At 42.8% G+C, this 22,042-nt stretch overlaps 1 protein-coding gene across 1 annotated transcript in view; it reads left to right on the plus strand.

Annotated features, from left to right (window-relative positions):
• Positions 1–3,235, plus strand: part of TNFAIP8 (TNF alpha induced protein 8) — a 117,038-nt gene extending 113,803 nt beyond the window's left edge. The window contains exon 2 of the mRNA XM_080919787.1: positions 1,753–3,235. Coding sequence (XP_080775913.1) covers positions 1,753–2,318 — 566 coding nt within the window. The 3' untranslated portion in view covers positions 2,319–3,235. The remainder of the gene's footprint in view (positions 1–1,752) is intronic.
• The last annotated feature ends 18,807 nt before the right edge of the window (positions 3,236–22,042 follow it).

Raw genomic sequence — 22,042 nt, forward strand, 5'->3', positions numbered from 1 at the left:
GTAGGATTTCATTAGTGGGAATTAATGCTCTTCAGTAAATCAACAAAGAGACGGGAATAAGAATATATTACTATTAACTGCAGGTGGTTTAAAAGCTTGGAAACCCTCCTGGAGTTGGTCTCAGCCCACAGCTTTTCACTTTCCTTTTCTCTCTCAAAACGCATTTCGGTTCTTCTTCTCACTTCGTGTTTCTGTAACTTGACATCAACAGTTCCCCCAGGACATCCTTTCAGTAGATGCTCAGCATTGAATGTTCCTGGGTGAGTTCTACATGCTAGGAGCCACTCTGTAACAACCTGTATGAAGCCAAATACCTGCTTTGTATCCAGATTTTAAAAGTGATGTGGATTCTCTCTGTCTTTCCTTTATATCTAGCAATGAAACTTGCTCACCAAGGCAGTCACTGCTCACATATATGTCCTCCTAGCCTGGGTTTTGTCATTCTGCTATTTTGCTTCCTACTGATGCTAGCTTAATGCCAAACAAAAAAAAATCATTTTATATCATCAGTGCCCTGAGCTGCTCACCTTCCTCACAAAACGGTTACATGCCAACTGCTCTAAGTGCATTTTATAGAACACATGGAGAGAACACAAATTTCTGGATACCCAGAACACTGTAGTCCCGAGACCCTTAGCCAGGGAAAGAAAAAGGAGGGTCCTAGATAAGTAGTCATACTGCAGCTTGCACATAAAAGGGGGTAATCATGAGAGAATGAAGCTAATGTTGGTTTATTATGAGTTTTCGCTGCTGGGCTCTAAGCTGGAAGAAGCATTCCGTATGCCATTAATCTGTAATTCATGCAACTCTTCTGTGTACATTAAACATCTGCCAAATTAAGTTAGGAGCATTCCAAAAGTCGACTCTGGGGATCAGCTTTTCCAAAGTATGTTTTGCATGTAGCATGTTTCATTGGCTCATTTTAAGCTCGTTTCCTTGAAACTTAAAAGCAAGAGTGGACCACAACAGCAGCTGACAGTGAGGTCTCTCTGGAGTGTAACCTTCCAGAAGCTGACATCTGGGAGTGAAATTCAAAGTGGGTGGGACAGCTGGGAGAGCGATGACCCATGGCTTAGGCATTAGGTGGTTCTTGTAGCTGGTTCATAAGACAGGGCTATCCTTGGGCTTGGCTGGAGTAAATATGCCATCTTACTCTGTATTGTGGCCTTGTTATCTACTCTGCTGTCATTCAGATAAGATTGAAATTTCATTTTTTGGAGTGCCTAGGTTTGCAATTGCCTAGAATATAGGTCTAGAGTTGACTTAAGAATTTAAATTTGTATATAATTAAGCTAAATAAAAAGGTATAAAGTTTTGCCACCTCGTGAAACATAGTATTTAAATTTCAGATTATTTTTACGTATATGACTGTGCATACATCTGTGTGAGCATATGCTAAATGTATGCAGGTGCTCAGGAGAGGATGTCAGATCCGAATAGAGATACAGACAGTTGTGAGCCTGCCATCATAGGTGCTGGGTTCTAAATAAAGATCCTCTACAAGAGCAGCAAGTGCTGTTAACCACTGAGCCATCTCCCCAACCCCCCCCAACATAATATTTTCAAATCAAAGGTTATTTTCAAGGAAGTTATTAACTTGAACTGCTATATCAGCATTACATCAATAATTGGGAAGCAAACAGAAAAGAGTAAAGGAATGAAGAGAAGTATTCCCTAATGCTTGGAGATTTGTCTGTTTTTGTTTAACTGATCTTTTGTTCTTTCTACCCTGTCCTTTTGTTTGTTCTATAGTGGCTACAGATGTCTTTAACTCCAAAAATCTGGCCGTTCAGGCACAAAAGAAGATCCTGGGTAAAATGGTGTCCAAATCCATCGCCACCACCCTGATCGACGACACCAGCAGCGAGGTGCTGGATGAGCTGTACAGGGTGACCAAGGAGTACACCCAGAACAAGAAGGAGGCAGAGAGGGTCATCAAGAACCTCATCAAGACGGTCATCAAACTGGCCGTTCTCCACAGGAACAATCAGTTCAATCAAGACGAGCTGGCATTGATGGAGAAGTTCAAGAAGAAGGTACACCAGCTCGCCATGACGGTTGTCAGCTTCCACCAGGTAGAGTACACCTTCGACCGCAATGTGCTGTCCAGGCTGCTGAACGAGTGCCGAGACCTCCTGCATGACATCATTCAGCGCCACCTTACCGCCAAGTCTCACGGACGGGTTAATAATGTCTTTGATCATTTCTCAGATTGTGATTTTTTGGCTGCCTTGTATAATCCCTTTGGAAAATTTAAACCTCACTTACAGAAACTTTGCGATGGTATCAACAAAATGTTGGATGAAGAGAACATATGAGCTTGCGACATGAGCTTGTGACCAGCGGTGATTTATGTGAAGCAGAGCACTGTGGACTCATAAAGGGAGGACGGAGAATCTTTTAGGGACAACCTCTATTTCGGGAAGGCTTGGCCCCATACACCCCGTTGTTGTTGGACATTAATAATAGTACTTCTGTGTGGCTTGTTGTATTTGAAAGAAAGAAAAAAGCATATTGTCAAAATTTCTGACTGAAATCATCTTAATGAATGGTAGGATGCGGGAAAATGGATGGCTGGTCACTCAGATGCCAAGTGCTACAAGACAGATGAGTGTGGCCCCAAGCGCCGGTACTGTTTTAGGGGAATCGTGTCGGTGGCACATGGATGTTTCTAATATGTACAAAGCTGTGTATCTTGACTCACTTTGATCCTTTGCTGTGTCTGTGTATCTCTCTTAAAATGCCAAGAACCTCTCTCTTTGCTGTCATTGATCCTCTTGAGACAGTTTTGCTTTTTTGGTTACAGATTGTCATCGACCTTCAGGAATTAAATCTGAGGCAGTCAAACCGAATGCTCAGGAAAGCAGAGAACTGTGCATCTGAAATCATGACTGTGGAAACAAGCAGTCTTAGACATCGTGAGCAATGTCCATTGCAAGAATGTGCTTTTGAAACTGAGTTCTACTTTTTAGTACCATCAGTGAGACTTAGAGTCTCAAAACTAGTGGCATGGTATTACCTTGAAATACTTGCTTAGGGCCTAACTTTGATGTCATCTTGAACATGGGCTGACATGTTCTGGTATTAACATCCATTTCACCTGTAGGAAGAATAAATTTCTAGATTGGCTTTGATATTGAGACAATAAAATTTAAGTAGCATTTCAAAAAGAAAAAAAAAAATTCTTGAGTTTAAAGATGGACTCATCAGACCGACTTGGGGGTGAAAGCATAGAAAGGACATTGCTAAGTAATGTGAGAAAGATGCCTGCGTTTCACTGTGTAACAGGGATTGGTGAATAAAAAATGCCATTTTTTTTTAACGACTGTGAAGATTGTGTTATTTGCTGTTTTGAAGAATGAACTGATGGCCCTGTCTGTCTTCAGTTTGTCGTCACCGCTTGGTGTGCCGTTTCTGTGTCATTTTTGGTGTGTGGATAATGAAGTAGACCCTTGCTGATGGTGTAAAAGAGCTCGAAGCCATTTGGGAAATAACAGACCCAACCATTGGCACTAAATATTCACATCAACATCAAACCTGTCATTTTGCCTACCTCAAGAATATTGACAGTGAAACAAAAATCCACTAGCAAAGGTCCCATGAGTGAAAAATCTCAGAAGTTAAGATCTGCTTTGGTCCTTCATAGATTAGAAAGAAGTGGTCAGGTTTCTCTGAGACACAGATTTTTTGGTAAAGAAGCAATGGCAAAAATGATCTATGCTGTGTGATGTTAAATCCTGATTTGAGCTGGGAAGATTCTTCCCTCCTGGGGCCTCTGGATGGTTCCTAGAGGTTATAACACTAGCATAATGTCTGCATTACTAATGATTGGAGTTCATAACTGCTAAATGGCTCATAAACAGCTCAGCAGCCTTCCTTAACCAATCAGGGAAGCTGAGAGTGTGATCTCATGGGAGCCACTGATCTGACTCACTACTTGCTCTACCAGATTGTATGGATAGTGAAGCTTCTTGAGAATTTTTAGCTCAGGACATGACCAACAAAACTGAAGACCTTGGGAGAGATTTAGAGATGTCTGCACACATTTGAGTCATACTGATGAACCTCTAGGGTAGCAGCACAGTGCACATGCAGACAGTTGGTAGCATCCCTTAGCATATGCCAGTGTCCTAGTTAGGGTTATTATTGCCATAATGAAACACCATGACCAAAAGCCAAGTTGAAGAGGAAAGGGTTTATTCTTACAGTTTTATATAAAAGTTCACCATAAAAAGTAGTAAGGATAGCAACTCAAAACAGACCAGGAACCTGGAGGTAGGAACTAATGAAGAGGCCATGGAGGAATACTGCTTACTGCTTGCTCCCCATGGTTTGCCCAGTCTGCTTTCTTATGAAATCTAGAACTGCCAGCCCAGGGGCGGCCCCATCCACAAAGGTCTAAGTTCTTCCCCATGAATCACTAATTATGAAAATACCCTGTGGGCTCACCTATAACCTGATCTTATGGAGGCATTTTCTCAATTGAGGCTCCATAATCTCTGATGACTGTAGTTTGTGTCAAGTTGATATAAAACTAGCCAACAAACCCCAGGAAGGCATTAAAGAAAGAAGAATCTGGGAAGTTAGTTTGAGGACGCCCTGTAGATGTCAAACACTGCTTATAGGAAGATGTCCCTTATAGGAAATGGCATATAGCATTCGTATCTAGCCTGCCTATGTACCTTCCTATATTTACAAGTCTCAAGACTTGTAACTCATAACAGTAATACAATGTAAATGCTGATTTGGGGAAAAGGGGTATTTTGTTTATGGAATAACCACAAGAAAAACTTGTGTGTGTTCAATGCAAACTTTTTACTATTTACTTTTTGTGTGTTTGTGTGTGAGCATGCCTGTGGAAGTAAGAGAATGGCTTGGAGGAGCTGATTCCTTCCACCATGTGGGTTCTAGGAATGAGAACTCATGGATCAGGTTCCTGTAGCAGCAGGTACCTTTACTTGCTGAGCTGTGTTGCTGGCCCCTACAAACACATTTATAAAATTTTTTTTTAAATCCACTTATGCAGAACCCACAGACATGGAAGACTAACTGAATGCTGAAGCATGGGGTCTATGCTGCTGTCATTTTCCAGAATCTTCTGAAAACCATTGTCTTGTTAGTCTTCTGTCTGGAAAGTATATAATTCTGGGACAGATAAAACGTCATGATTAGCAAGCTATCTGATGTGTCTAGGTTCCCTTTTTGTTTGAGTAGCAGGCTAATTTGTGTTGTGACTAGGCTCTGCCCTGTTTTGCATGGCTTCGGGCAGGAAGGGACGGAACTGGAAAGAATATGAACAAGCTTAGGGGAGATAATGCTGAGCCAAACAATTTGGGATCTTACATGTCTTTGTCTCTCTTCCCCCCACGCCCCTCTCTTTCTCTCTCTCTCTCTCTGATTGTAACCCAGCCTATTCTAGCCTTTTTCTTCTACATGATGTCTTTTTAGATCTCATAAAACAAATGCCTTAGAACTGGTTTTATTATGTGCTAATGGTTTTTCTGCAAAAAAGTATGAGCGATATAAGACAACGTTAACCAATATTGGCAGTTAACATTTATGATATGGCTCTCATAGGCCAGGCACACTCACACAATAACCCCCACCAAAATCTTCATTACTTTGCAAATGAGAAAATGAAGGTGAGGGAAATTTAGGCTTTTTCTTGAGGTCACAATTAAGTCTCACGGTTGCCCTGGCTTGTATTTAAATGTAGCATGGCTAAACGCAATAATAAGCTTATCATTGTCTCAGAGCGTTTTATGCCTCTTGAAAAACACCTTCAAATAACGTCCATTTTTTTAGACCAAATTTAAATCACTGCAGGTCTGACCTATTCTCAGAGATCCGGGTCTGATGTTATACAAAGGCATTTTCATTGTTGCAGCACGGGTTCTAATGGTGTGTCTCAGATTTCTGTCTCCTGTGGTGCTTCAACCCAAGGTGCTCACAGTTACGTTGGGTTTGGACTTGGGCTCATGACGGGACGCGCCCCTTCCCCAGACACCCTTAGGAGGCACAGCTCTCTGCCTTCACCGCACCGAGGCAGTCCGCCCACCGCACCGAGGCAGTCCGCCCATTGTGCGCCAAGGAGTAGTAATGGCATCGGTTCAAAGCGTCAACTTTCTTTTCAGGTTTGGAGGCAGAAACTGTTTTGACAAGTTAGATTAAAAACATACTCTTGTGTTTCTCTGATTATTAGAACGTGCATCTACAACTCAGTTTGTGAGCAAGAAAAGCATGCGTGAGAAACCTTAATGACATAGAAAGGTCCCTGTAGCAGGGTCTCATTGAGATTTCTCTGGAAAGCTTCCTACCCCGCTTTGTTAATAGACTTGTAAAACAAAACAACAACTTACAAAGCTCAACCTTCCATGGATTCCTGAGCTCCCCACCCCCACCCCACATTTGAGATAATACCTTTTGTAGCTTGAACTTGATAGGTTAGATTTTTTTCCCCCACTGAGAATTTTAAGTGCCCCTTGAGATATTCGACGGGTCGTATAAGAGCTAAACTATAATTGAACAAACCCACCTTGACAAACAGTTAAATGAACCATCGATGGAGTCATCCACAGGCTGAAATATTCGTAGTGGAAGCCACAGGCTATCCAGTCGCTAGAAAATGAAAAGATTCTTATAAAGCAGCATGTTGACAGGAATAATAGTGCTTGAATATTGTTGTCAGGAATAATAGTGTGTAAATATTGTTGTTGGGCTTGAATTTCAACACTTGCATTTTCTGAATTAGCTGAACTTGGCAGTGTTTGGCCTGATAAATTACACACCCGGGCAGAACCACCTAAATAACTTAAACCAGAGGCAGTTTTAGAACTCTTATTTGACGGAGAAAATTTCATCTTAGCTCCGACACAAGTGTCATTTTCTGTAATTCAGGGAACAACTACAAAGCTCTCTCTATAAAGATCATATATCAAACTTAGGGGCTGGAGCGATGGCTCAGGGGTTGGGAGTAAATGTGGCTTTTACAGAGAACCTGAATTCAGCTCCTGCTCATAGTGGGCTATAACTTCAGCTCTAGGGAATAAAACACCTCCAGCCTCTGTTTGCACCAGCAGTCATGTGTATACACACACACGCAAACACATTTAAAAATAAATCATAAAAACAAAACCAAAGGCAAAGCCGCGGTGGAAAGGCGGTAAGTACCTGGGATCTCAGCACTTTGGGAGCTAGAGGCAGTAATATGAGGAGTTCAAACACATAATGAGTTCATGACTCATGGCCTGCCTGGACTATAAAGCTCTGCTTGAAAAGGAAAAAGGGAAAAAAAGGAAAAAGAAACCTTTATACAACTCACTAATTAAAATACTGAAACAGTAATCAGGAAGAATGAGTCGGCTTTTGCTTCCGAAATGGTCCAATAGGAAAACCTCTATTTACAATCATCCATTACCATCTCCACCGCGTTGAACATTTGTGTCTCTTTAAACTCTGGTGTCCTTAGGGACACTTATGTATGGCCCAGAACCAGGGGGTGGCTTTTTACCTCAGGGAAATCCTTGAAAGACAAACACTGTGTGTGAGACTCTCCTGCCTAAGAAGTGTTCCGTCCACCCAGCGGTGAGCTGGAGTCCAGGCTAAGGGCTATGCCACTGCTATAGGCGTCTGCCGAGCTCGGGGAGAGGATGAGGGCGAGCCAGGCGGTAGTTCCAGCTATGAGGAAAGCATCCGCGTTTGGAAAATGCTCTGCACACGCAGAGCACCCAGCTCTGAGTTCACCAAAGCTTCATGTGACCTTTGTAAGATCAGGCAGCCAGTGAGCCAGCCCCTTGTCCTTCCTGGGTGACTGAGAGAATTCCGCCCTCTCTACTCTCTGCTGCATAGTTCTGGTTTTGACTTGTGAAAATAAGATGACCGATCAGGCATTTACAGTTCAATCTTAACGAAAGGGGAAAATACTTGAATTGGGGCCAGTGAGATGGCTTAGCAACTAAATGAGCGTTTCTCAGCCTTCCTAATGCTTGACCCTTTAATACAGCTCCTCATATTGTGGTGACCACGAACCATGAAATTATTTTTGTTGCTACTCCGTAAGTGAAATGTTGCTACTGTTATGAATCATAAATATCTGACATGCAGGAAACCTGATATGTGACCCCCCCCCCAAGGGGGTCGAGACACAGATTGAGAACCACTGAGCTAAATGCGCTTGTAGTCAAGTCTGAAAGCCTGTGTTTGGACCCTGGAAGCTACATGATTAAAGGAGGAACTGACTCTCACAAGTTGTTCTCTGACCCCCCAGAAAATATGCGCACACAAACTTTTTTTTTTTTTTTTTTTTTTTTTAGTAATGTCCGATTTTAAAAAAGCGTTTTGATTCACGCGGTCAACTAAGGCAATAAATTTCTCTGCACTTTGACTTTTTCATTTGAGAGCTTGCAGACAGCCAAGTCATCTAAACCTGCCTAGTGAGGTAGCTAAACGGGAGGCAGAGAGTAAAGGGTTAATATCTCTATTGTCACCATCACATGGGATATTGAAAGTTTATAAGACATGCTGCACTCATTCTCTAGAAACCGATTTTTATTCGCTCAGTAGGCACTGCCATTTCTCTATACTAAAGGGCAGCCTCGTTGTCTACCGCTGTCTTCTAAGAGCACCTGTTTCCCGAAGGATAAATCCTCCGGTGGAAATCACTGCATGGCTGCATTTGCCTAACCGAGGACCCCACTTTCACATCCGGGCAGTCACACCTTTACCTCGCTAAAACATTCTCTGAAGACCCTGAAATCCAAGGGTAGAAACAGTCCGTGATGTTTTCAAACAGTGTGTCAAGAGTTTGGCATCTCTTCCTCCTGGGAAGTCACTGGTGGGTGACCAGGTAGAACCTGTCAGGGAACAGAGCGCATGCGCTGAAGCCAGCAGCCAACTTATTTCCTGCTCCTGGCATGCCAGGGAGCTTTATGTCTCTAGAACTTGTATCGAGCCAACTATTTCATATTTTCATTTGGAAGATAAAATCAAACACAGAGGGCTCTGAAAACAGAGGACTGTTCCTTTGTGGATGCTGTTTAGAGTTGGCCCCTGCCATTTCCCAAGAAGCAATGCAAATAAGCCTGAACCAAGTGGAATTGAGCTACAGGCTTCAACAGATCCAGAGAACCCCATCCAATTCAGGTCCTTTAAAAACTGGTTTTGCTTTCAATTTAGGAAAATTATCTTCAATTGAGTTGTGAAAAATCCTGCCTGGTTGTTATTTGGTCATGACACATTAACCACAGCATTCTTCATTTCTGTAAATTGCTGGATCATTTCTGCTGACATTAGTCACCTATTGCTGTATCATAGGCAATAGGTGGTGTGTGTGTGTGTGTGTGTGTGTGTGTGTGTATGTGTGTGTGTTTTAACCAAAAACATTTGGCTATCTCTCGTGATTCCTAGGATTGGTTACATTGGCTCAACCAGACCATTCCCTGTTTATATTTGGGACTGGGAATTGACCTCAGGACTTCATGTATGTTCATGCTAAGTCCGTGCTACATACTCTGGACATTTCTCTTCCCTCATGGCTTACAGTCATATTGAAGCAGAATATTAGCCTGGGTTCCTGGGGTGACTGAACATCTTGATCTACAGTACCTTCTACCTCTGTTTCCTTAGAGCACCACAAGCCCAAAAGCAGAAGTTTGCAGGTCTTCAAATACCAGCATCACGTCTGCTCCATGTACCAGTCAAAGCCCTCCAAGGCTCTTCTGAGAGTCCTCAGTTGAGCCCTTGGGGTTGATGGTTCTCTCGGAGAGCTTGAGGGACTCAGGGAAAAGGTAACACTCATAGTCACAGTCCATGACACTGCCAGGATACAGTCAGCAGAGGAAAAAGAGGCCAATTTGGATGTTTCCAGGGGACTTCCTCCAGTAGAATTTCATAGACCACTTAATTTTTCCAGATGCAACGTGAGATAACGTATGAAAAATATTAGGAACCACCAAGAAAGCTCCTCTGACTCATGGGATCCAGGCTGTTCACCGAGGCAGGTAGTTTCCACTTGACTGACTCTTGTCACTGAGACTCTAGCTCCTCCAATGGCAAAGGAGCACAAAATGACTCGGGAGCGTGGGGTGGATTTCTTAAATAGACACCCAGTGATGATATCCTCAGCATAAACTGTTTGACAAGGTTTCTGGTTCCTAGGTACACAAACCAATTTTGGTCTAGCCAGGTATTCCAAAGCATAGAAGTGGTCTTCCAGAGTCTGATGAAGGGTCTGTGTTTTCCTTGGAATGTGCACACACATGCAGTCTGGCTTCAGTATGGGAGGAACTATGCCAGAGCATGAACTCTAGAATGAGTGGTTCTTTGAAGCTGTCCTTACAGACTAAATACTATGTCATTATTTGTTCTCTCCTGGCTCCAGCAAAGACACCAACACTTGGGGGATCTAGAGTTTTTTCGGGGAAGTGTTTTTAACTAGAAAGAAATATGAGAAATAGTAATAGACTGACCTGATCAAAGTTACATCCTTGTCCATGTGGAAGGTGAGTCCCCAGCCACAGCTGGCAAATTAATTTACTATGCTATTCAAGAGACACTGGACAGTGTGAGAACACCTGGGTGCTAATCCTCAAGCGTTTTCTGGCTGATGGGGGAGGGGAGAGACAGTGCATGGTTCATCTAGTTCTAACTTTGGCTTCTCAGAACGCTGGGGATACACTTCCTGATATGAAGATTTTCCCAGTTTGGGGTTAAAACTGACATTTTTAAAGCAATAGACTCAAAGTGATGGCAGATTCCTTTTAAAATTCCTTTTAAAATATGTGGATGTATGTGTGTATGAGGGCGCATGCGTGTGTACATTCATGCCGGTATGAGGGATAGTATCACAACACAAGCAAAACGTGTGTAAGGGTCTTTTGTTTTTATACAGAACAAAACTAGTTATGGATGACTCCATGACACGATGTGGGTTACAAACCCTGGTAAGTGGAAGAATGAATTCGAAAACAAGAAACGGTTTCATCAACATTTAATTCATATTTAAAGTTTCACAAATATCTGAGTGATGGCATCAAAGAGGAATTTGTTTGACTTGGTTTTTTGAAAAAGAGCTTCAGTTGTAGCCCAGGCTGACATAGTAACTCACAACCTTGCATCATTCACGTCCCAAGTACTGGATAATACAATACTGGCTTCAATCCTTTTTGTTTTAAATCATTTCTCTTGAAAAGTAGACTTCTCCAGACCTCATGAAGCTAACTAAACACCTCCTGACTTCCTAACCCGTGGTCCTGAAGTATATGTGTGCCCCCTAATCCCTCAGGTGGAGACCCAGGAGTACACATTAGCAGGATCTGTTTGTGGACTGCCTACGCAGGAGTCAGTGAATGTTCCCCAGCATTTCGCCACAGTCCTGAGGAAAAGCACTAACAAAATGTCCTGTCCTCTTGTCGGCAGAGGAGTAGAGAGCAAACTCAGGACAGACCCCTGAGCACTGAGCCCAAAGTGAGGGTCAGATCCTCACTGAGATTGAGCCCCAGTGGCTTTTCTGTGTCTCTAGAAAAGACGGGGGGCTCTTCTCCTTCTGAGTTCCATCCAGAGAGCTGTACCAGATTCCTGCTAGACAAATCACTGTACTTCCTGACACTGGCTGACTCAGGAAAGAAATTTCTATTTTTCATGATTATAGAAAGATGGGGGTTTAACTTATTTTTAAAATATGGAACCAGGAAGATGGCTTAGTTGATAAAGAGCTTGTCATTCAAGCTCAAGGACCAATTTCAGATATCTGACACTCCCATTAAACAACAAACAAACAAACAAACAAACAAACAAACAGAGTATGGGCTTGCAGCTGTAACCTGGGGGAACTGGAAAGTGGAGACAGGAGGTTCCCTCTGCTGGCTGGCTGGCAGGCTAACCAAATCTAAGCTCTAATATGGTGAAAGACCATGTCTCAAAATTAAAAATTAAATGGAAAAATAAGGGACACACACACACACATACAAGGATATACTCTCACAGACACACACAGGCACACACAAATGCAGATACAGACAGATACACACACAGATACAGACACACACAGAGACATACACAGACACGTGCATATTTTGATCTATCTCTTTACTTATGATAATGTAAAGATGTACATTGCTTATAAGCCTCTCTTTGTTTTGTAAATCAGCTTGGATTTCCACAGTATGCCAAGAGAGACATCTCTCTAGTGTCTTACAGGTGGCCTGTGTTATACTTCCCTCCTCACCCCCAGGCTTTTAAAGGGCACCACAAAAACAAGACAGTGGTTCACCACTTCTTTCAGCTTAAGAAAACAGAAAATCACCATTTAAAAAAAAAGTCTATGGTATGGTGTGTGTGTGTGTGTGTGTGTGTGTGTGTGTGTGTACCTTTTCATGCAGTGCCCACAGAGGAGGAAAGAGAGCATCAGATCCTCTAGAACTGGAGTTAGCCACAGTTATAAGATGGTCATAAGCCACCATGTAGGTTTTGGAAACCAAACCTAGGTCCTCTTAAGAGCAGTGAGTGTTCTTTGTATGAGTGTTCTTAATGTGGAAACTTCCCTCCAGCTCCATTAAAGTCACCATCTTAAGAGGCATCTACCTCTTGGCTGCTGTCAATGTGAACTGAACTTGGAATGTAAAACAAAGTAAGCTTATCAGCCTTTCAGGAACCAATTCCAACACGAGAGGTGTTCCCTAAATCATCTACCACCAAGTCCTTAGCTAACTTTTCATAACAGCCAAGAAAATCTTCCTGCACATAATGAAGACTCCATCTCTTGGAAGCCAGCTCTGAGTTGATGTGATCCTCCTTATGCAAACTATCACAAGCTCAGGGGGCAGGACGGATGAGGCTGGAAGCCTTAGAAGCACAGTACAGTTGCTCCTTTTTATACTGAGTCCAAGGATGTTCCTCCCTTGCAGAGTAAGCAGGATGTTCTCAGCTGGCAGCATAGGACTCAAATGAAGAGATGCTCTGGGTTTCCAGCCCGGTTAGAGGGAACAGCACCTGCAAATCTGGATAGAACTGATTGAACCTAGACAGGCCTAAAGATTCTTGTCTCTCCAGTGCTGGGAGTAGAGATGCAGGCCTCTGCATCTGGCTTTTTCACATGGGCCCTGAGGATCAGAACTCAGGTCCCTAGGTTTGCACAGCTAGTGCTTTGTCAACTGAGCCATCTCCCTAGTGACATTACATTATGGCACTACACATCCTTTCAGGTGCTGCTTATTGGTTCGTTTGCTTTCTTTATAGATATTGCTTTCAATTTTCTTGTGTTTTTTTTTTTTTTTAAAAAAAACTATTCTGTTTCTTTTCTTTTTATTTTAAAAAAGTATTATTTTATGTGTGTGGGTATCTCACCCACATGCATGTCTATGTATGACCTGCACGCCTAGGTACCTGGAGCCATCAGAAGAGGGTGTTGGATTCCCTGGAACTGGAGTTATAAACAGTGGTGAGCCACCATGTAGTTTCCGGGCCCTGTGAAAAAGCAGCCAGTGCTCTTAACTGCTGAACGATCTTTCCAGTCTTTGCACTTCATCTCTTGTTCTCCTTATCCCCCTCCTCCCTGTCCCCTCTTTATCAGCTTTCGTCTTATAAACATACTAAAGTATAGCATGTATATGGAGAAGAACAGAAGTGAAATGCATAGGGAACAACCAACACCACCCAGAACAGCTGTACCCTTCTGCACCGCACACACTCGGGGTAACCAATTTATTTCTTATAGGACCAAAGATTAGGTTTGCATGTACACTTTTACAATGGGTTTCTTTTAATCACAAGATTCAGCAGACATTCCTGAATTACCTCCAGCCACGATGATTGTCAACCTCATGCAGCAAATTCCATGAGATTATCAACTATCATGAAGATATCAACTGTCAAAGCATCCTCAGTCTTGAGGCCTGAGACACCTCATTGGCCAAATAGTATTTTGGGGTGATAACAATGGATACTACATACCTGAAAGCAACTGTTAGGTTGTCCAGGTGACTGGTGAGATGAGACAAGCATGATGTCATCCTATTTCCTGGAATCTGGGGACCCATAGACATCGACTTTTTTGTCACCACCACCAGATGGCATTTCTGAGAGCACGTAGGTAAGGATTGAGGTGAATGCCTAGGTTGGCCTGCTCCGACCTTCCTAAGCAGTAGCTGGGCTGCTGCTAGTCTAAAATCTCCTGTGTACAAATAAGAGTGAACCAAGGGGAAATGTGATGAAACTTCTCACAGATGATAAAATTATGTGTTCCAGAACAGAGGAAGCAAGACATCTTGGGTGGTCAAGATTAGTTCTTGTAGAGATAAAATGGGTTTGATCATTTCCTGTGTTTTTTTTTTTTTTTTTCATAAGTCCTGTCCCCTTTCAGACATATCTCACATGTTGGTTATCTTTGAATTCAGACTTTTCTACCCTGAGCATAATGCTGTCGTAAGAAAGTGCTCTCTGTTTGCCAAACACTGAGGTGTTACATGGTCTTCACCATCCTCTCCCACCATGACTTACACAGCACCATGCTCTTTTACAGCAGAGGAACTGGCTCCTAGAAGATAACACATCTTCTACCTCATTGGTTCTTAACCTTCCTAATGCTTTCATCCTTTGCAAATTCTTCCTAATGCTTCCTGATCCTTTAATACAGTTCCTCACACTGTGGTGACCCCAACCATAAAATTATTTTGTTGCTAGTTCATAACTGCAATTTTGCTACTGTTATGGATTATAATATAAATATCTGTGTTTTCCAGTGGTCTGAGGCCACACTTGTAAAAGGGTTGGTCATCCCCAAAGGAGCTGCAACCCACAGGTTGAGGACCACTGTTCTAGCTAATACAACTGCTAAGTAGCTTAGCTGACTAGGGTTTGAGTCTGCAACCAGTATTGAGAACCCTACCCTTTGCCACCCACCCTAGTGCTCATGAATAGGTGGGTGGTTGATATGTGTCTCTGTTCCCAGATATGCATTTGCTCAAGGCTCTGTGGCTTAAAAGAAGATGCTCTCAAAACTTACTTTACTTACCTTAGCTCTGTGTTTACCTCTGTGATGCTTGCTCATGAATGTAAAAATCAGAATGCTATTATTAGATGCAACAACTAGCTTGCTGCTGAAAACAGATCTCTTGCTATTGTGTCCACAGCTCAGATGATTATTAAGCTTATGAATGAGGAACCACAAAGTGGCTGTGATGGTACCCCATCACAGTAAGATGGGGTTACTTACTTTCATTGAATAGAAATGATTGTAGCTGATACATAAAATTGCATGACATTTGAGTCAAACAACAATAAAAACAAACAAAAAACAAAACAAACCAGTACTTCATATATGGGACATGCTCTAGTATTGTTCAACTTCACTACCATCATGAACACTGTCACCACTGACACCACCACCATTGACACTGTCACCACTGACACTGTCACCACTGATACCATCACCATTGACACTATCACCTCTGACACTGTCACCACTGACACCATCACCACTGACACCATCACCATTGACACTACCACCTCTGACACTATCACTACTGATACCATCACCTCTGACACTATCACCACTGACACCATCACCATTGACACTATCACCTCTGACACTGTCACCACTGACACCATCACCACTGACACCATCACCATTGACACTACCACCTCTGACACTGTCACCACTGACACCATCACCACTAACACCATCACCATTGACACTATCACCTCTGACACTGTCACCACTGACACCATCACCATTGACACTATCACCTCTGACACTGTCACCACTGACACCATCACCACTGACACCATCACCATTGACACTACCACCTCTGACACTATCACTACTGATACCATCACCACTGACATTATCACCTCTGACACTATCACCACTGACACCGTCACCATTGATACTATCACCTGACACTGTCACCACTGACACCATCACCACTGACACCATCACCATTGACACTACCACCTCTGACACTGTCACCACTGACACTGTCACCACTGACACCATCACCATTGACACTACCACCTCTGACACTGTCACCACTGACACCATCACCATTGACATTATCACCTCTGACACTGTCATTACTGACACTGTCACAACAGACAACACCACCACTGACACTGTCACCACTGACACTACCATCACTACTTCTAGCATCTCCTGCAGTACCACTGCTGTCACCTATAAGAGGTAGGTGGGATGTGAAGGGGTTGAGGACCTGCTGGGTGTAGACTGAAGCCAGTATGTGGGTCAAGATTCATCTGTAGTAAACAGTTTCCTCTTCTTAAAAAATTCTAGTTGCTAGATTTCAGATTGACACTCCACTTCATCTATCATCCTCGCTGTTTTGTGAAGAGGGAATCCAATACTGAGTGTATCTAGGAGGCTTGCTTCATTCTTGGAGCATTTTTAGATTATGGGTTGAATGGCCCTCATGTAAGAATCTTGGGATCAGAAGTAGTTTATATTTTGGATGTGAAGTGTTTTTTTTTTTTTTTTTAATTAAAAAACCAAACAAAGGGCTGAAGAGATGGCTTAGTGGTTTAGAGCATTGGCTGCTCTTCCAGAGGTCCTGAGTTCAATTCCCAGCAACCACATGGTGGCTCACAACCATCTGTAATATAATTTGATGTCCTTTTCTGGTATGTCTGAAGACAGCTACAAGTGTGCTCATATAATTAAATAAATACATCTTTAAAAAAAAACAAACAAACAAAGCCCAAAGCACTTGAAATGTTCCAAATATTCCAATGACCTTTAAAATGTAGCAGTTTATATGTAAGGAAGATTCAGATTTACAATAAGATACTAACCTCTATTTTAGAAAATGTATGCTACCTATTGCTTTATATCATGATTTTTACTTTTCTAACATAATAACACATTTAACTAACAGTGCCAGCGCTGTGCTCACTTCCATCCAACCAAAACCAAATTCTGATTGATAAAGCCTGCTGGCTCCCTCCAACAATGGCCCCTCTCAGTCCCCAGTGCTTGGCTGACATCATATTCTTGGTTCATTCTTACTCCTAGAAAGATGATTGGTCAGTTTTCTCCAAGTTACTCTTGCTTCTGGCCATGGCTTTAACATGGGTCCCATGCATATAAATGTAATCCATATGTGTGTCATCTGAGAAGAACCTGTTTTTTCTACGAGCTCTTTAAGACCCATGCAAAGACATTCTTAGTTTGTCCCTCTTGGCTTCCTTTGGCTTCTATGGTGGCTTTATTACTTAAAATCCTGGAATTTATAAGGTCATGACCAACTTGTGTAGGGGAAGGGGGATGATTGACACTTGTTCTAGTGCCCAACATTTGTAGGTATTGACCTTGGCTTAACAACTATTGGGCTGGAAGCGTTTTCAGTTAACTGCCTAAATCTACTCTTTTCTAGGACATAGACCTCTTGCCCATATTACAGTGGAGGTGATCTGGCCTGGATTTTATGGCTTGTCTTGGTTTCTGGTATTGCATTCCACTGTCATTCAGTATGCTGGACATTAATTAAGGATATATGTGATCAGATCTCATGTATGTCTGTGGGAGTTGATATCCATTGCTGAAGCCCATTCCTTGCTATACTGCAACAATGCCCTGTTTTTCTTTTGAGGAATCATTTGTCTCCAGTTCCTTTTCCCCTCTGGGAATCAGTTAGACCAGAGAGATGGCTCAGCACTTAAAAGGACTTGCTTTGATTTCCTGACAACCCTGGAGTCCACATAGAAGAAACGAGAAAACCGGAGACACCTCCACACAGTTGTTTTCTGTCTGGCATACTCTCTGTGTCCAGCACACCCAGATTCACATTCACAAACACTCATGCACAGATATCCACACATACTTGCTCACACAATAGTAATGAAGTTAAAGTTGACAAAACAAACAAAAACCAGTTGGGCATATGACTTTCTTCTGGACAGCCAGAACATTCTATTCCTGTTCAATACTGATTGGTTCAGGACTAAATACATTAATATGGTGATGCAATCAACACTGACTTGGCTGTAGGCATTGGTAATGAGGTACCCTGAGTTGACACAAACTAAAATGCACAAATTCCTACATTTGGAAAACTTCCTTAGTGCACAGGGTTCTGGGTTCAATTCCTAAAATAGATCTTCCTAGTAGTTTTTATTTATTTACTTTTCCCTGGTATTGGGCATTAACTCCAATGTTTTGAACATGCTAGGTGAAAACTCTAGGCGAGTTGTGGCTCCTTCTCTCTTTTTGCTTTTGAGATAGGGTCTCACTAGATAAACCAGGCTGGCTTGAAATTATCAAATAGTCCAAGTAAGTTTTGAACTTCCAATCCTCCTACCTCCTAAGTAGCTACAACTATAGGCCATTTACTAAGTATAGTACTAAAAGGCTCAGCTCATTCCAGTATCCCTGCGGGAGATACAGGAAGAAACCATTGTCTCTTCCTGCCAAACAAGAGACAAATGTGGCCTCGAGTCTGGAGCTTCCTTGAGGAAAAACCCCGAAGAAAAAAACAAATCTGTAAAGCCAACAAAAGAAGAAAAACAAACCACTCATGGCGTGACCTTAGGCCTAGTTGACATGAGCTTGCTTGGGAATTCTGCAAGTTCAAAGCCGATGCACCACAACCGTCACCATCATCATGTTCATCTTAGTCACTGCCATGAGGAGGCACTGTCAGTTTGTCACAAGCTAGAGTCATCAGAGAGGATAATGCCCATAAAAGATCAGGCTGTAAGCAAGTCTGGGGAGCACTTTCTTAATTAGTGGTTGATATGGTTGGGCGCAGCCCATGGACAGGGTGGAGCCACTCCTGGGCCCATAGTCCTGGGCTCCATGGAAAACAAGACAATAAGCAGCACCCTCTGTGGCCTCTGCATTAGCTATTGCTTCCTTCATTTGAGTTCCTGTCCTTATGTCCTTCAGTCATCAGCAGAGATATGGAAATGCAAGTCAAATAAAAAAAACCCTTTTCTCTCCAGGTTGCTTTGGTCATGGTGTTTTGGCACAGCAATAGTAATGCCAATGGTCCAGGCAACTTTTACCAAAGAAAGGATTTAATTGAGGGCTTGCTGACAGTCCTAGAGGTGTAGTCCATTATCATCATGGTGGCAGTGTGGTGGCACACAGGCAGCCATGGGAGCAGTACCTGCGAGCTACATCCTGAACCCGAGGAAGAGGGAAGGTGGTGTAAGGAACCTGGCTTGGGTTTTAGAAACCTCAAAGCCTACCCCCAATAACACCCTTCCTCCAACAACGTCACATTTCTCATCCTTTTCATCCTATCACTTTAGAAATTGCCTTTACCAGATTGACCTGAAGAAAGTCTGGGGAGGCAATGTGTTCAGTGATGTGGGAGGGCCTAGCCCATTGTGTGCAGTACCACCCTGGGGCTGTATAAGCAAGCAAACTGAGCAAGCCCTGAAAGCAAGCCCGTAAGCATCACCCCTCCATAGCCTCTACTTCAGTTCTTGCCTCTAGGACTGTGTCCTGGTTTGAGTCCCTGCCATGCCTTCCTTCAGTGATGGCCTTTAAGCTGTGAGATGGAATCAACCCTTTCTCCGCCAAGTCACTTTTTGCTCATGGTGTTTATCACAGACGGCAAACTACGACACTGAGGATCAGTGAGGAGTAGAATATTCACATTCTCCTGACTCAGTTTAAAGCTGAAATGCATTATCAATGGCAATCCTCCTGTTAGACATGTTTGGACTAAGTATTTTCCAGTGGATATTTGGAAAACAAACAAAACAAAATTCTATGGCAGTACACTGAAACCTTCCTATGGCTGATTTTTTTTCCCCCACAACTCCAGAAGGTAGACGCACCACCATTTTACAGGTGGGAAAACTTAGGCTCAGAAGAAAGAAATGACTAAAGGATTCCCAGGTGCCAAGCTGTGGAGACAGAGTTATAAGTCAGGCTGTGTGGGTTCAGAGCTCCTCCTTCAAACTCTTATGCAAACTGCTCACGACCCTCCCCCAGTCTGTGCACATCCAGTTTGGCAGGATCTGCCTCTGGTCTCCAGGTCCTGTGTGTTCTATATTAGGTCTCAGCTCAACAGGAGACTTAGGTTCCAGGACTCAGGACTCCCTGGTCATCCACAAGTCTCAGCACAAGATTTTCCAGTGGCAGTTATGGACAATGGAGACAGAACCAAATCAGTTTTGAGGAAGTAGAATTTTTATATTCTGTCTGCCTGTTTCTTTATATATTTGAAGATGTCTTGTGGGAGAAGTAGCAACCTTTCCTAATGAATCACTTGCAATTCTCTTTCATTGCACATAGTTTTACTGCAATGAACCGGATGGGAATGAAAGGTAACAGCTTTTATTATTTTATTTTATAATAATGTTCTAATGGGAGGTAGAGATGATTTGAAACTTTTGATATTTATTATATGTGAATTTTTTTATTAATAACACATTTTTGCTGTTATTAAAATGAATTAAAACCAGAACAAGTTCTACTATGTTATAGAATCTTCATGGACGCAACCCCGGGCAATTGGATAGAAGTGATTTTCTTGTCTACAATTCACATCATATGGTTGCTGAAAGAGTCAAGGCTGTCACGTTGCACTGCACCAAAGGATCTGTTTGCAATGTATTTAAATTTCTAGATGGGCTGTGTTGGGTGATTTCTACGGTTTGGATGAGAATTTCACAAAGTTCCCTATGTTTGAGATTTAATTTCCATAGTGGCAGCATGGCGGTGGTGAGGATCTGTAGGAGGTAGGATTGAGGATGTTCTTAGATTTTGGAAATGTGCCCAGAGTTTTTGTGGCACCCTTATTCCTCCCTGCTTCCTTTCTAGTTTGAGATGGGAACACTTATGCTCGCTCGACCATATATATCCACTGTGAAATGGGACCATCATTAGAAACTTCAACAAACTGGCCTACTTAATCTCGGACTTTAGCCTTCAGCCAAAGTAAGTCTCAACGGGACAGGTAGTGTATGTCGTCATAGTTACGCGAGGCTCACCGATACAGAGGGACGGCCTGGAAAGAGAGTGAGGTGACTCCCTTCTATTCTTGCCTGCTCAGCATTCACTTGCTTTATTTGTGCAGCTCCAGACGGTCTGTTCTTGTAGAGGTCGTTCCAGTGAAGCTGATTTTCAGTCTTGATGTAGCTTAAGAACAAGTTTGGCCAAATCCCCATATGGGAGATGACAAGGAGCTAGGGACTCTACCCTCTGTCCTGAAGCATTTAAGATAGATCTTGACTTAGAACCTTCTTAGTGCAAGTACAAGGTCAGCCTGTGTGTCTCTCCTGAACTTTGGAATCCCGATGTAAGCAGCATCGGCTTTAGCAGGTCTGGAGCTAGGACACGGAACCGATAAAACGTCAGGGATGTAAGCTTATGGTGAGCGGGAGTCACGTGTTTCTCCATAAGTGAGTATTGTGAAAGAGAGCGTTAGCGGCCAAAGGTCTAAGGATGAGGAGGAGTTCGTGATGTTGCACCACGAGACTTTCCAAATCTGAAATCTGCTGGAGGAGCTGGAGATTTTAGGTGTGGCAGATGTGGGAGCAGGAAGCCCAGGACAAGGCTTCAGTAACTCATTCCTTCCTTTAACCCTCCATGAATTTTCTTTTTTCCTTCCTTCCTTCCTTCCTTCCTTCCTTCCTTCCATCCTTTTTTCCTTCCTTCCTTCTTTCCTGTCTCCCTCCCTCCCTCTCCCTTCCCCCTCTCTCTGTCTCTCTCTTTCTTTCCTTAAAAAGATTTATTTTATGCATGTGAGTACACTGTCAAACACAACAGAAGAGGGCATCGGATTCCATTACAAATGGTTGTGATTCACCATGTGGTTACTGGGAATTGAACTCAGGACCTTTGGAAGAACAGTCAGTGCTCTTAACCGTGGACCTATCTCTCCAGTCCCCTCTTGGTATTTTCATGCCAGAAAGAATCACAGTAGTCAAAGGGTCTTGGTCATTGTGAATGTGCCAGTGTGTTAACTCCTCCTCATATTTCTTGACTACCATTTCTGCCTGTAGGTTTGACTAATTCTGCAGAGAATTGTCCTACTTGGCTCTATTAACCATCGGTTTATCAGGCCACACTGTAATGAAA

Source organism: Micromys minutus (assembly GCF_963924665.1).
Source record: "Micromys minutus genome assembly, chromosome: 8".
Lineage (NCBI taxonomy): Eukaryota > Metazoa > Chordata > Mammalia > Rodentia > Muridae > Micromys > Micromys minutus.